This window comes from Pyrgilauda ruficollis, unplaced genomic scaffold (genome assembly GCF_017590135.1).
Source record: "Pyrgilauda ruficollis isolate IOZ18807 unplaced genomic scaffold, ASM1759013v1 scaffold48, whole genome shotgun sequence".
Taxonomy (NCBI): Eukaryota; Metazoa; Chordata; class Aves; order Passeriformes; family Passeridae; genus Pyrgilauda; species Pyrgilauda ruficollis.
The window spans coordinates 4300662-4317204 of record NW_024526377.1 but is presented as its reverse complement, the minus strand read 5'-3'; the positions used below and the strand labels follow the sequence as shown (position 1 = coordinate 4317204).

General features: G+C 47.0%; 1 protein-coding gene across 1 annotated transcript in view; it reads right to left on the bottom strand.

Moving 5' to 3' along the window:
• Positions 1-16543, bottom strand: part of CSMD2 (CUB and Sushi multiple domains 2) — a 241716-nt gene that overhangs the window by 175405 nt on the left and 49768 nt on the right. The window contains exon 4 of the mRNA XM_041479143.1: positions 1849-2043. Within this exon, the coding sequence (XP_041335077.1) occupies positions 1849-2043 (195 nt within the window). The remainder of the gene's footprint in view (positions 1-1848; positions 2044-16543) is intronic.

The following is a 16543-nucleotide window of genomic DNA, read 5'->3' as shown; positions in this document are numbered from 1 at the left end:
ATGCTCTGCTGAAGTACACAAGGAATCGAGGGGAAGAGACTTCAAGAGCAGCAGCAAATGTTTTTGGTAGAACAACACAGATATTTGTGTATTTACACACTCCCCAGCCCCCGTGGGAGCACAATTAGCAAGGCACTCTCCGGGCTGATAAAGGAATTTTGAAGTTCAACCGGCAGGAAGTTGGGAATTGTTTTCAGTAGAAATTGTTTTACCTCCCCTGTAGCATCCCCAAGGCAAGGGCACATCCCTGCCCTGCACAAATCCACCTTCCCTGCAGCACAGCACCACAACCACCCTGGCATGTGCCACGGGCCAGGGAATCTGGCACTGGGAAGCAAAAAATCCAGTCCCATTTCCAGTGTTTGAGCTGGAAAAACTGCAGGCTTGGGTAGGTGCTTGATTTTCTGGATAATCATGGGATCATGATTGGGTTGGGCTGGGAAGGAGCTTTGGGATTATCTCATTCCATGGGCAGGGACACTTTCCACAACCCCAGCTTGCTCCAGCCTGGCCTTGGACATTTCCAGGGATGGGGCAGCCACAGCTTCTCCAGGAAATCAATCCCAGCCCCTCAGAAGGAGGAATTTCCTCCTAATATTTAATCTAAACCTACTCTCTTTCAGTTTAAAGCCATCCCCCTTGTCCTGCCACCTGTAAAATTGGGTTTTTCCCCCACTTCATTTTATTTTTAAAATTTAATTGTCCAGGGACCAAGAAACTGCAGCTAAAGCAGCTGTGCCCCATTCCCAACACGCCAAGCCCTTCACAACCTTCCCATTATTCCCCCAAAGCCCAACAGCCTCGAGGAACCCATTAAAAAACTCATTAACCACAACCCAAAATCCATCAATCACACCACGTTTACCTTCCCATTTAGGGCTGGGTTTTAAGGGTTGGTTTTTAAGGGTTAATTTTTAAGGGTTAATTTTTAAGGGTTGATTTTAAAAAGGCTGGTTTTTAAGGGCTGGTTTTTAAGGGTTAATTTTTAAGGATTGGTTTTTAAGGGTTGATTTTTAAGGGCTGGTTTTTAAGGGCTGATCTCTAAGGGTTAGCTTTTAAGAGTTGATTTTTAAGGGTTGTTTTTTAAAGGTTGTTTTTTAAGGGTTAATTTTTAAGGGTTGGTATTTAAAGGTTGGTTTTTAAAGGTCGATTTTCAAGGGCTGGTTTTTAAGGATTGGTTTCTAAGAGTTAATTTTTAAGGATTGGTTTTTAAGGGTTGATTTTTAAGGGCTGGTTTTTAAGGGTTGATTTCTAAGGGCTGGTTTTTAAGGGTTGCTTTTTAAGGGTTGTTTTTAAAGGTTGTTTTTTAAAGGTTGGTTTTTGAGGTTTGTTTTTTAGAGGCTGGTTTTTAAGGGTTGCTTTTTAAGGTTGTTTTTTAAGGGTGGTTTTTTAAGGGTTGGTTTGTAAGAGTTGGTTTTTAAGGGTTGTTTTTTAAGGGCTGCTTTTTAACCCTTTCAAACCAAGCCCCATCCCCCAGCCCAAACACCTCCAACCCCATTTCCAGGGGGATCTCATTACCTCTGCAGACGGGGAGAGGGAAATCCCAGGAGGCTCCTTGTCCCGAGCTGGCCTGGCAGGTGAGCAGGGCGTGGCCCTCCAGGAAGAATCCAGGGTTGCAGCTGTACCTGACCCTGTCCCCGATGCTGAAGGTGGTTTTGTTTTTTAGAGGCTGGTTTTTAAGGGTTTCTTTTTAAGGTTGTTTTTTAAGGGTGGTTTTTTAAGGGTTGGTTTGTAAGAGTTGGTTTTTAAGGGTTGTTTTTTAAGGGCTGCTTTTTAACCCTTTCAAACCAAGCCCCACCCCCCCCATGCCAAACACCTCCAACCCCATTTCCAGGGGGATCTCATTACCTCTGCAGACGGGGAGAGGGAAATCCCAGGAGGCTCCTTGTCCCGAGCTGGCCTGGCAGGTGAGCAGGGCATGGCCCTCCAGGAAGAATCCAGGGTTGCAGCTGTACCTGACCCTGTCCCCGATGCTGAAGGTGGTTCCTTGCTGGACCCCGTTCCGCAGCCGCCCCGGGTTCCCGCACGTGTGGCTGGGCAGGGCTGCAAGGGAACAGGGATGGGTTAGGGACAGGGAATTGTCACTGGGCTGGGGTAAATCCTTAGGAAAAACAGAATATTTGAGAATAATCCAATTGAGGGAAGCAGGGCTGGGTTAGGGACAGGGAGCTGCCACTGGGCTGGGGTAAATCCTTAGGAAAAACAGAATATTTGAGAATAATCCAATTGAGGGAAGCAGGGCTGGGTTAGGGACAGGGAATTGTCACTGGGCTGGGGTGAATCCTCGGGAAAAATGGAATCATTGTTATTGAAAACAGCATAATCCATTTGAGGGAAGCAGGGTTGGGTTAGGGACAGGGAGCTGCCACTGGGCTGGGTGAATCCTCAGGAAAAATGGAATAATCGAGAATAATCCAATTGAGGGAAGCAGGGCTGGGTTAGGGACAGGGAGCTGCCACTGGGCTGGGGTGAATCCTTGGGAAAAATGGTATAATTGAGAATAATCCAATTGAGGGAAGCAGGGTTGGGTTAGGGACAGGGAATTGTCACTGGGCTGGGGTGAATCCTCGGGAAAAATGGAATCATTGTTATTGAAAACAGCATAATCCATTTGAGGGAAGCAGGGTTGGGTTAGGGACAGGGAATTGTCCCTGGGCTGGGGTGAATCCTCGGGAAAAATGGAATAATCGTCATTGAAAACAGAATAATTCATTTGAGGGAAGCAGGGCTGGGTTAGGGACAGGGAATTGTCACTGGGCTGGGGTAAATCCTCAGGAAAAATGGAATAATCATCGTTGAAAACAGAATAATCCACTTGAGCAGCCTCCAGACTTACCTGGGGTTGTACCAGAACTTGTCAGGCCCCTTGGAGTCAATGTTTAAATATAATTTCTACCAAATATCCAGATAAAGAAGGAAAATCACAGAATCTCAGAATCACCAGGTTGGAAGAGACCCTCAAGATCATGGAGTCCAACCCAGCCCCAACACCTCAACTCAACCCTGGCCCCCAGTGCCACATCCAGGCTTTGTTAAACACACCAGGGATGGTGACTGCACCACCTCCCCGGGCATAAAGAAGGAAAATCACAGAATCTCAGAATCACCAGGTTGGAAGAGACCTTCAAGATCATGGAGTCCAACCCAGCCCTGAATAAACCTCAACTCAACCCTGGCACCCAGTGCCACATCCAGGCTTTGTTAAACACACCAGGGATGGTGACTGCACCACCTCCCCGGGCAGAACATTCCAGAACTTCATCACTCGTTCCATAAAAAACTTTTTCCTGCTGTCCAGCCTGTAGCTGAAGGCTGCCCCAAATCCCTCCCCAAGCTGCTGAGGAAACAAGATCCTCTCCTTCCTGAGCAATTTCTGAACCACAGGAAGGAACTTGAGGATCAGGCTGTGGTGGGTGCTTGATCTCTGGAAATCATGGAATGGTTTGGGTTGGGAAGGAATTTAAGGATCATCTCATTTACCCCATTCCATGGGCAGGGACACCTTGGGCACTTCCAGGGATCCAGGGGCAGCCACAACTTCTCTGGAAAATCCATCCCAGCCCTCCCAGGGAGGAATTTCTTCCTAAATACTGAATTCTCCCTCTCAATTTTATATGATTTGACTGCACTTGGTTATTTAGGTTGAGTTGATTAAATCCAAAGATCACATTTTTCAACAAGCTGCAGTTCCTGCAATACAAGCAGGTTTGATTTACACCTTAAATCCACCCAAAACCCAGCAAAACTGATTGCCTGCGAAAAAACCCCCAATGTTTCAGTTCACCAGGATTTGTAATTCCCAGTGTTTAATCCAGATTTCACACACTTGCATCAAACCAGACTCAAACACAGCTGGACCCAGCTCTACTTAAAGCAAAACAGAGCTCAATAAAATCAGGGGAAATGTGGGATACTCCAATCTAAAATGGGAAAGCTGCAGCTGAAACGCCAGTAAATCCTCAGGCAGTGCCTCTGCACAGCACTTCCAGGGAATTTAAATAAACCCCCAGGTTTCCACCAGCCACTCCAAAAAAAGATCAACTCCAATCATGGTTTTAGAGGCTGATAAAAACCCCAAGCAAAGACAACCAGGCCTAAAAATGAGTCCATCAAACTGAAATCAGGCCCTTGTGCAGCATCTCCAGCGATGGTTCCTTTTCATTAGGGCTGGGGGAGCAGGGGAGGGCCCTGCTCACACTCAGTGCTGGAAAATGAGTTTGTCAGGGATGAATTTCCACTTTGCTCTGCAGCTCTGCCCGCAGAAAGGGGGAGAGGAAAAGGAAAATAATGTCCTGGCACACACAGAGAGGGATAAAACCCAGGCAGAGCTGGGGTGTGAGAAATGCCAATCACTTGTTCTTAGAATTTTAAAAGTTTAATGGTAGTAAAATGGTTATTAAAATAGTAATATAATTAGAGTAGTAAAAATTTGGACAATTGAGATTAGGACAATATCAGACTATAAAAACAAAGAGTTAGGGGCAGTCCGGGTACCTTTTCTGGGCAAAATAAGCCCGAAAAAGGACCCACGTTAACAGAGGATTAACCCTTAAAAGCAATAGCCTGTTGCATATTCATACATCTCATCCATGATGCATAAATTCCATTCAAACAAAGGATTCTGTCTGGTCAGTGTCAACTTCTTCCTCTGAATCCTGACAGCATCTTCAGGGCTGAGCAAGGTGGGAAGAAGTTCGTTTCTTCTGATAATTGGGCAATAAATTCTTTTTCTCTGAAAGATTTAGGTGTCCTGTGGCTGCTATCTGGTGTGAGTACCTCATTCCTTTCTTTAAAAAAATATCCCACATACATAGTTCCTATTTTAACATTATATTTAACCTAAATCTATATTTACCACACTACTTAAAAAAATTAATCCAGCATCACTTTCTAACATAACACATACAATATTCATTTGAATATTTGTGAAAAGCCAATCATAAAATACACATTTTTCACATGGGGAAATGGGACATAAACCCCCAGTGCTGAGGGAAATCCTGCTTTGGGATGGGGAGGGGGATGTTCCTCCCTGACAGGAGGGGAATGAAGGGTTAATCCCAAATGCACACAGGAGCAGTTCCCGGCTCCCAGAGAGACCACCTGGGTCTGTGGTGAGCCCAGCCCTGGAAATTCTGCACTGAAACATCACCTGGAATGGGATTTATGTAAATGGCATGTTCAGGTCCACTCCTGAGCTGCTTCAGGCAGGTTTGGGGTTTTGTGCTGTTTCCACGAGCTCTGCTCACACAGAGGTTCCCCAAGCCCAGATTTGGGGTTTTTCAGCTGTTCCTGGAGCTCTGCTCACACCTGAGTGTCCCCAAGCCCAGAGTTGGGGTTTTGTGCTGTGCCCACGAGCTCTGCTCACACAGAGGTTCCCCAAGCCCAGATTTGGGGTTTTTCAGCTGTTCCTGGAGCTCTGCTCACACAGAAGTTCCCCAAGCCCAGATTTGGGGATTTCTGCTGCACCTGCAAGCTCTGGTCACACACAGAGTGTCCCAAAGCTCAGATTTTGGGGATTTTCAGGGGGGGTTTTGCTGTCCCTCTGATCTCTGCTCACACCTGAGTGTCCCCAAGCCCAGTTTTGGGGTTTTTCAGCCATCCCTCTGATCACTGCTCACACACAGAGTGTTCCCAAGCCCAGTTTTTGGGGCTCCAGCCCTCCCATCCCTCCCTGCACACCAGGAGGGGCAGATCCCAGCTCCTGACACCATTTCTTGCCCCCAAACTCGTTATTTCCATCCTCCCCCAAAGCCCCTGGAGCTGGGAGGTTCCACCAGGAAATTTTCCTGCCCAGGCAGGTTCTGGGAGCAGGGGCTGCTGTCAAATCCAAGCGGGTGGAAAAGCAGCCCAGAACTAACATTTCATTTTTTGTAATGATACTCAAACCCCCAATTTAATTAAATTACCAATGCCACTTTTTTTTTTTTTAATGAACCCATTCCTGCTTTTATGCTTCCATCCTTTAAAATTAATGAGTATAACTCTGCTATAAATAAAAATCCATCATTTTTAAAAGTCAATCTCTACCACGAGCTGCTCTCTACTTAATGAACTGTGAAGAATCAGACAACCCTGACCTGCATGGGATCTTAAAATCAGACTTGAAAAACAGATCTCAGATTAAAATTCTGCTTCACTGAGCTGCCTGCACATTTCAGATCTTGCTCCAGGAGGGGAGGCACAGCAGCTTTGGGGGGAGCAGCATTAACCCCCCACTGCCCTGGGTCGCTGCAGGGAGCTTGGACTGAGGTTTTTAAATCACCCAAGTGCAGGAGATCTTCAAATTCCTGCTGATGGAGAGAGAAAAATGATTCCAGAGGGGTTGGGGTTACATCCAGAGCTGGGCCATTTGTGGAGATGAAGGGAAGGTCCTGTTACTCATTTTCTGTTCCTTCCCACGATGAATTCTGAGCAGTTTATTTCATTTGTCTGCACCTGAACAGCTGCCAAAGCCTGATGTGATTTTACGACAGAGGAAAGGCAATGGGATTATCCTGGTGCAGTGGCACCTCCAATGTCACTGTCCCAGGGCTGGCTGGGCTCTGGACACCTCCCTGCAAGGTGACCCAGCACAGGAGCCACGCTGGGGGTGTTAGAGCCAGCACAGACCCAGCAGAACCAGAGCAGAGCCACGACTGTCACACCAGGTGACAATGGCCTGATGCACCAGTGGCACCTTCTCAGCAAGAACTTGATGCCTCAGGTTTTAACTTTTATATTTTTCAGGTTCTCTCCTGCTTTAGTGTGTGGGTCTGGGCTTCATATTAGGGATGGTGAGCTTTCTTCACAGAGCAGGGAGACAAAACAATTCCTGCTCCAGCTGGGCACCAAGGACAGCTGATCCAAATCTCAGCCCAAGAGCACAAACAACAAGGAATGAAGAGAGACAAACAAGAAGGATGGGACTTCATAACCTAAAGCTGTAATTGGACAATTAACCCTAATAAGCAAATGGAGCAGAACTGATCCCAGGGAGAGACCCCGTGAGCGCTCGTGCATTTTGTGACCATTTTGGTTCATCTTGGGTGCAGCCCTGGCTGGGCTCTCGTGCTGCCCACGGTGGATCCATTGAGGAGATCCTTTTAATAAATCCCTGCTTTGTTCTGCAACCCTGTCCAGCCTCTGTTCTAGCTCAGCCTCCACCAGGCATCAAAACCATGAAGCACAGGAAAAGAACCAGGGATGAACCCACCAGGACCTGGAGCTCTCCTGCTCCTGCAGCTTTCACTCACCCCTCAGAACCACTCACCCATCCAAAAGGACCCTGGTGGGCACAAAGCAACCTCAGCCCAGCTGAACCTCCTCCTGCTCCACGGCTCTGCTTTTGTCCTTTTCCAGTTTGGGTCCCTTTAGTCCCATCCCCTGGAACCTCTGCAATTCCTGGGATTTGTGTCTCAGCCTCCATTCCAGCTGGAGGTGTCCCTGCCCGCTGGGGGTGGCACACAAAGAGCTTTAAGGTCCCTTCCAACCCAAACTCCTCTGTGATCCTGAAATTCCACCCTGGGAGCACCACCCAGGATCCTCCTTCATCCACACTTTTATCCTTTTCCTCCTGGGGCCAGACCTGTGAGTACCAGAGCAGATCTGACTCCCAGATTTCACAGGCTGTCACCTAAAATGAACTCAACTTTTAATGGAAGCTGGAGATGTGAGGCATTTCCATCACCCATTCCCTGAGCTGCTGCAGAGCTCCCAGAACTGCTGACCTGCACCAGCAGCCTCAGCCCACCCAGTGATTCTCATTTTTTACCTCCATTTCTCCCTGATTCTCAATTTTTACCTCCCTTTCTCCCTGATTCTCATTTTTCACCTCCTTTTCTTCCTGATTCTCATTTTTTACCCCCCTTTCTCCCTGATTCTCATTTTTTACCTCCATTTCTCCCTGATTCTCATTTTTTACCTCCATTTCTCCCTGATTCTCATTTTTTACCTCCATTTCTCCCTGATTCTCATTTTTTACCTCCCTTTCTCCCTGATTCTCATTTTTTACCTCCATTTCTTCCTGCTCTTCTGAGCTGTGAGTTTCTGATCTACACCAGAACCTTCCTCCCATCCACCTTTAGCTCTCACATCCATTTCTTTCCACTCTTTTTAACCAGGCTGCTCCCAACTTTTCCTCATCCCAGGATGGCTCCACTGCGAGTTTTCAACATCAGGAGCTTTCACAACCTGGTGCTCGTCAAGCTGTGCCTCCTTGTTCCAGTTCATTCGAAATTAATTAGGAGTTTTTAAGTCATTAGATGTGACTCAACGCATCCTTGGCCACAGTCCCACCATCACAACGTATTCAGCCTCATTACATCAGCCTCTCCCAAGCCCCCAAAGCTCTCATTGTCAGCAGGGAAAGAAAAGGGGAAAAGGGAAAGAAGACGGGGGAAAAGGGGAAAAAAACCATTAAAAAGGGGAAAGAAAAGGGAAATCGGGAAAGAAAAGGGAAAAAACCATTAAAAAAGGGAAAGAAAAGGGAAAAAAAAACATTTAAAAAGGGAAAGAGAAGGGAAAAAAAAAACATTAAAAAAGGGAAAGATAAGGGGAAAAAAAACATTAAAAATGGTTTCTCTCCTTGCTCACCATCAGCTCCTCGACCTGTTCCAGGCACTTTCAAACAAAACCCAAATCCATCCTCACCCCCACGAGGAGAAACCTTCCCTGTTTCCTATTCCAGTTAATCTCCAGCTCCATTTTCTCTGTTGATATTGCTGGAATGTGAAACAAGCCCGAGGTTTGGGGTGTGCAGCTCTGCTCTATTGCCCTATTTCCATGGCTAAAATCAGCTTTTTTATGGCTTGGATCACCCGGGCTGAGATTTCCAGGCTATCATTGTTCCAGCCTTGAAATCTTATCAAGGAGCACCACTTTGATGATATGAGGCTGTAGATCACATCCCTGCATTCCCCACTCATTTCCATCCCTAATAAAAGAGGAAGGAAGGGGAGGCAGGCCCTGCCAGAGCAGCAATAATTCATAAATCCCACGGAACAGCGCTGAACAGAGCACACAAAAATAACAAAATCATTGACCTCAAACACTTGGCTCAGGCAGTGCTGCACACACAGATCCAAATTAATCCCCATTCAGATTTTTAATTTTTTTTTTTAACCTTTCTTTGGGTTTTCCTGCCTTTCCTGGATTTCTGGGGGGGTTGGAAGTCAAGACATCCACAGGAATCAACAGGAGAGCCAGGGCAGGGAGCTATTATCCTAATGAGCCAGCCTGCACTGGATCCTAGAAATTCAAGGGAAAAGCAGATTTTTTAAAGAGAATACCCCTAAGATTTCCATCACAATTCAAAAATTAACAGGACGTGGAGAGTGGAGGAGAGATCCACACAGAGCCATTTCCTCTCACTCTGCATCCATAACTTTTGGGCCAAGTACTCCAGGGATACTCCAGGACTGTCTGAGATATTTCAGCAGTGTTTTAGCACAATCTGCTTTAGTTCAGAAGAGTTTTAATCTTCACAAGAACTGTCCAGAGTGTGCTCCAGCAAAGGAAATAAATGGGATCGTTTTCATTTCATTTTATCCCTTTTTTTTTTGTCGTGCCATGATTTGTTTCCAGTACATCCACAGATAAAACTAAATGGAAACTACTTTTTCTCCCCCTCCAATATTTCTCTCTGTTCACTAAAAACCAGCCTGAAAGTCACTTCTGGAGAACAGCAACCCAAATGCTTCATCATCCATCTTGTTTGTGGGAGTCATTCTGGGCCTTTTTGGGTGAGTTTTTTTGCTTTTTAGAAACTCAGTTTTCAATTTCCCTTTCTGGAACGTGCCTCTGCAACTTCTGAGCAACTTCAGCGCAACTTCCAAGGATATCCCAGAGGCTGGGAGAGCAGGAGCTTGGCTTTGATTAAATCCTCATCAGAATCAGGTGGAATCCTCATCCTCCTGCAGAAGCAGCAGCAGAGGCGAGGCTTGGGAGCCGGGGGCTCAGGGGGAATTGGGGAGCAGAGGATGCCAAGTGTGGGATGTGGGAGCAGCCTCAGCAGCTGGGGCTTGCTGCCTCCCCTCCTGCAGGCTTCCAGGCCAGAGCAGCACTGGCTGAGCACAGCAGAGGGAGCCTGGCTGGGATGAAGATCCAAATCCCAGGATCACGGCATGGCTTGGCTTGGGAGGGGATTTAAATCAAATCCCATCCCATCCCAGCCTATCCCATCCCATCCCATCCCATCCCATCCCATCCCATCCCATCCCATCCCAGCCCTGCCATGGGGACACCTCCACTGTCCCAGGCTGCTCCAGCCCCAAAATCCAACCTGACCTCGGGCACTTCCCAGGGGCAGCCCCAGCTCCTCTGGGAATTCCATCCCAGCCCCTCCCAGGGAATAATTGACACCAAGATCCCAAGAGAAGAATTATTGCTTCCTTATCAGGATAGCCCAGACTTTGAGGGACCTAGACGATTGATTTACAAGATGAGGGGGGGAAGCTGGCATTAAACAGAAACACCCTTTGTTTGAAAGGAATACTTGAATCATGTATGAGATGCATGAATATGCAACAGCCTATTGCTTTTAAGGGTTAATCCTCTGTTAACGTGGTCATTTTTTGGGCTTATTTTGCCCAGAAAGAGGTACCTGGACTGTCCCTAACTCTTCGTTCTTATTGTCTCCTATTGTCCTAATCTCAATTGTCCAAATTTTTATTACTCTAATTATATTACTATTTTTATAACCATTTAATTACCATTAAACTTTTAAAATTTTAAGAACAAGTGACTGGCGTTTTTCAGGAAGATCCTCTCCAGGGATGTGTTTATCCCCAGAACAGCTCCAGCCTCCCGGTGCCACAACACTTGAGCACAGCTTAATTTAAAGGAGGTGCTGAAGTGTTTTGCTGAGCAGGAATGGCGTTAAGTGTGTGTTTAAAGGCTCCACTGAACTGGCATTTAACAGCTGCAGAGTGACTGGAAAACCTTTCCCCGGGGAGGAGGGTGGTTCTGCATTGCCTCCCTCCCTCCCTGAGCCCAGCTTTAACCATTCCATGGTGCCAGGAAAATTCATCCACAAACAGCAAAGGTTTGTGTCCAAAAAGGAGACAGAGGAGTCCTGGAACTTTACTGGAATAAAAGGCCATGGGGGATTTCCATGGGGTCTCTAACATTTTTGGAGGACACAGCCTCCTTTTTATCCCCATTTCCCAGCTGCATTTCCCTCTCTCTTTCCTGGGTGAGGTATTTGAGAGCTTTAGACTTCCCAAATCACCTAACACAGACCCCTTGTAATGTACCCCCCTTTTCCTTTTGTCTCTTTTTCCCCCTCCAAATCCAAAGATTCGGCACAGTTTGAGTGAGCAGCAGTCTGTCTCAATCAGTGGAATTCCTATGGAATTTATGGTTATTCCCATTACTTCTTTCACCTCTCTGTATCTGAACTTTTCTACCCCCAGCCTGTTGGTAAAACAATGACACCTTCTCACTGCTCTGAGTGGGAAGCACAGAAAGTGCAGCACCAGAGCAGCACCAGGAGAGCAGAGCAGGCACCAAACTGATGCCTTAAGTTTCAGCTTTCCTATTTTCAGCTTCTGTACTGCATTAGTATACAATCTGAACTTCATTTGAAGTGGCAGCAGTTCTCCTCACAGCTCAGTCCCACAAACAATCCTTTTCCAGCCCAGAACCAAGGACCCCTTGGCTGCAGCTTCAGCCCAAAAAGTGCAAACAGCAGGGAATGGAGGGGAGCAACCTGGGAGGGTGGGACTGCATCACCTGGAGCTGGAGTTGGACAGTTAACCCCAATATGGAAATAAAACGTAAAAAAGTGTAAAACTTGTGACTTAGGGTCCATCTTGGGTGTAGCCTCAGCCAGGCTCTTGGGAGAGAGGAGAAATATCCTTGTACTGCCCAAGGTGCATCCTGTAAAGACCTTTTAATAAATCCTATTTTATTCCTTTAACTCTGTCCAGCCCCTGTTTCAGGCAGCCTCTCCAGGCCCCAGAGGAGAGCAGAAAGGAGCTGAGCTGCCAGGCAGATCAGAGCTCTCACTCCACCCTGCCCATCAAAAGCTCAGTGTGGGACCAGTGTGAGCTGCCCCTGCTCCGTCTGAACTGATCCCACACAGACACTGGGTGCCAGTGTTGGTCTGCTCTGCTCCTCGCTGCAGCCAGCCCTGCCCACGGAACACTCTTTGTTCTGGGGGGAAAAAAGCCACTTCCAACTTTAGAGGCCACATTGTTCAGCTGCTCATTGATCTCCTCTGGCTGTTGGCTCCTCACCCAGGAGCGGGGGCTGCAGCCAGCTCCATCTGCTAAATAAATAAATAAATAAATGGTTAAATGAATAGATATTGCACCACATCACTGCATTCCTGGGTTTCCAGCCCCCTCTGCAATGAGCAGGGCTGCAAGGGCAGGGCTGGGGACACAGCTGTGCTCCAGGTGTCACCTGGGCATCCCCACAGTGTCACACACAGCTCCGTTCTCCCTCACTCCCAGCTTCCACAGAATTCCCAGAATGACCAGGCTGGAAGAGACCTTCAAGACCATCGAGTCCAACCCAGCCCCAACAGCTCAACTCAACCCTGGCACCCAGTGCCACATCCAGGCTTTGTTAAACACACCCAGGGATGGTGACTGCACCACCTCCCCGGGCAGACCAAACACCCCAGGAATGCCCAGGGAACACAAATTCACAGAATGCACAGAATTCCCAGAATCACCAGGTTGGAAGAGACCTTCAAGACCATCCAGTCCAACACCTCAATCCAACACCTCAACTCAACCCTGGCACCCAGTGCCACATCCAGGCTTTATTAAACACACCCAGGGATGGTGACTCCACCACCTCCCGGGCAGAACATTCCAGAACTTTATCACTCTTTCCGTAAAAAACTTCTTCCTAATATCCAGCCTGTATTTCCCTTGGTGCAGCTGGAGGCTGTGTGCTCTGGTTCTGTCAGCTCCTGGAGGCAGAGCCCAGCCCAGCTGAGCCCAGACACCTTTCAGGAGCTGTGCACAGTGACGAGGGCACCCCTGAGCCTCCTTTTCTCCAGGCTGGATGGTGACTGCACCACCTCCCCGGGCAGACCAAACACCCCAGGAATGCCCAGGGAACACAAATTCACAGAATGCACAGAATTCCCAGAATCACCAGGTTGGAAGAGACCTTCAAGACCATCCAGTCCAACACCTCAATCCAACACCTCAACTCAACCCTGGCACCCAGTGCCACATCCAGGCTTTATTAAACACACCCAGGGATGGTGACTCCACCACCTCCCGGGCAGAACATTCCAGAACTTTATCACTCTTTCCGTAAAAAACTTCTTCCTAATATCCAGCCTGTATTTCCCTTGGTGCAGCTGGAGGCTGTGTGCTCTGGTTCTGTCAGCTCCTGGAGGCAGAGCCCAGCCCAGCTGAGCCCAGACACCTTTCAGGAGCTGTGCACAGTGACGAGGGCACCCCTGAGCCTCCTTTTCTCCAGGCTGAGCACCCCCAGCTCCCTCAGGGGTTCCTCACAGGGTTTGTGTTCTCACCCCTCCGGATGAGCTCAAGAGTCCCAACATCCTTCCCAAACTGAGGGCTCAGAAGCTTTTTGGAAGGGCAGGTGGGGATTTTTTTTCTCCCTTCTTCCCAAGTGAGGAGACCGAGCCAGCTCAGCTCCCCCAGGTTAAACCATGAATGATGCTCAGGGCTGGCGCCAGAAACCTCAGAATTCACAGCCTCCACCTCCTTCAGCTCCTCTCAGACTCCATAAGGGCTGCCTCACAGCCACAAATAAACAAGGATAAACTTGTTTCTTTTCATTTCCCAACTGCCTTGGGAATTTATCCTTTCTTGTCTCGCCCTTCTCACAGTTTGTCTTTCTCTGTTCCTTCTTTGGGAAGCCTGGCTACCCAAAACCACCAAATGCTCAATATTTTGTAGAGAAGACTTCCCAGGACATCCAGAGCAGGAGTGAAAGCACAGAGTTTGCGGGAAGTACCCTTGGGAAGAGGGAAAAATGAAATATCCCAGCACTGGTATCAAAATATGACAGCAAAAGCCAAAGGAGGCTGAGCTGGCGTCACATCAACACCCAGGAACCAAAACCACGCCGAGGACGGTGCCACAGAGAGCCCGCAGAGCTGCCACAGCAATCCTGGTCACCAGCTGCCTCCAGCTCCACAGGCTCATTATTAATTTGTGGTCACAACTGATGAAAAATAAAGAACCCAAACCTCCAGATGGTAATTTTATCCCCTCCACTGCAAACAGAGCTCGAGTGATCCAATTATGTCACAAAAACACGGGCAGGGCTCGGCGCAGGCAGAGCCTGGGAAGGGCTCAGCTCCTCGGGCTGCACGTGGGATCTCCCCAGAGCCTGGGTCTGTTCAGGGACAAGGATTGCTCCTGATTTCTCCCTCCCATTCCTGCTCAGGTGCACAGATGCCCGCTAAAAGTTACACAACCCAGCCCTGGCAGGCGTGATTCATGGGGAGAAGCTTAAAAATGTGCATCCACTGCTAGGAACTACGCAACACACTTCTTACAGCAGCTCTGCTCCAGAATTGCAAAGGCACAGCTTCAGAATTCTTTACAAGCATCGAAATAAAACTTTGGATTTGATATTATGATCTATGATATATCATATAGAAAAATATATAAAATATAAAATACATAATATATATTTAATATATAATATATTATAATATACAATTGTTACATAACATAATTTATTTCATTAATGTATTAATAATCTATTCTCTATATTGTATATTAATACCGAATTATATATAATTATATGCAATATATAATTTGGAATAAATGTTTCAAACAGCTCAAGGAGACCTTAAATACACCAGGAATTCATGCAGGGGAGTTGTTACAAATGAAAAAATCTATATATCCATAGTGCAAGGCACCTACTGTACAAACATTGTCATGGAAACAGGACTCGGATCTGCTTTAAAGGACTCAGAAGAGAAAGGGCTGGACTGGACCCAAAAAATCCCAGCTAAAACCTTCCCAACTGGCCTCAATCTTCTTCTGCAGAGCCCAGAATTCCATAAAAATCAGAGTTTCAGAGGCTGCACAACCTGGCCAGGCCCAACACACCGACCTGACCCTTCTCCAAGCTCCCGAAACTTTCCCTTCCCATCTGATTTCCCCCCAAAAAAATCAGAATATCCCTGCTCTGATCCCAGCCACTGCTTCCAAGGCTGGCTCCTGCTCCTGGAATTTCCGGGGGGAATTTCAGGGCTCCAATTGCTGCTCACACAAATTGCTCCGGGGCTTTGTTGTGCTCTGCTCCATTGCCCTTGCAGCAGAACACGGATTTTTCTGTAAAATGTCCAAATTCCAGCTGCTCATGCAGAATTACAAATGCAGAATGAGGAATTTGACTTCCAGGAAGTTTTTTTTTTTTGTTTTTTGGTTTTTTTTCCTGCTGAATTCCTTCCTTAGCAGCCAGCAGCTCCTGAGGACACAAAATCCCATTATTGAAATGTTGGGAGATGGTTTGGGATGAAAACACCGAGACTTGGTTGGGAATTCCCAGCAAAACACAATTAATGGGATTATTGTAGGGAATAAATAAATTTTTTCCTCCCATTCTGTGCTCCTGGTTTAATTTTATAGGATGAGAGCTGGCACTGAGGAGGGGGTTAAAAACAATATTCATTATTCCAAGGTATTTTCAATGGGAAAAAAAGATTTCTCTGGTTTCGTTTAGAGCATTAAATAAAAAATATTTATAAATATATAAGAAAATGTCTGGAATATGAATTCGAGGACAGTCTGGGACCTGGGTCTCTGTCCAGGACACTCTGAAAAAACACAAACCCAACAATTTCTGACACGGCCTGTGGAACAAACTGCTCCCATTTCTCTGGATAATTCTGGCATCACCTCTCTGTCAGCTCCATTAAGATTTTGGAGACTCCTGGGCTTCAAATCCTGTTTGTTTCCCTCACACTGAGCAGGGTTTTATGTAATTTTTGATCTGAAAGGAGAATTCCATGCCAAGCTCCAGGTCCTGGTAAATCCAGGGTGGCTCCAATGCCCATCCCAGACATTCCTGAGCTCCAGCCAAGCCCTACAAAACAGCACTAAAGGGATTAAAAACCTGCAGGAGGGGGAAATTCACAGAATTCAATGACACAGCATTGGGAAAAAACCCAAAATTCCAGCAGCAAAACCAACTCTGAAAGGGATGGGGGAGTTGGGAAGAGGCTGAGGCAGGAGATGTTCCCAAATCCAGGATAAATGGATGTGGATTTGCACAGGTGGGACACCCAGCTATGGGAAAATCCACCAGAATGAAGGAAAAATGGGGAGGAAAACGAGAGGAAAGAAATATTCCTGCAAATTTGCTTCCCCCACGAGGCCAGGGCAAAACAACCAATTCATTTCACAATTCATCATGGTCACAATATTCCACAATTCATTTTGGGAGAATTCAGATTTGTTCCTCCAACCAGGAGATTGAATTTCAACACTCCCAGCTCCAGCAGGGCCCAGAGGAAAATCCTGGACCCTGCAGACAAAAATTCCAGCTAAATTCCAGTTAATAAATGAGTAATTTAAGGACAAATTCTTCCTAAAAACCATCAGGGAGAAAC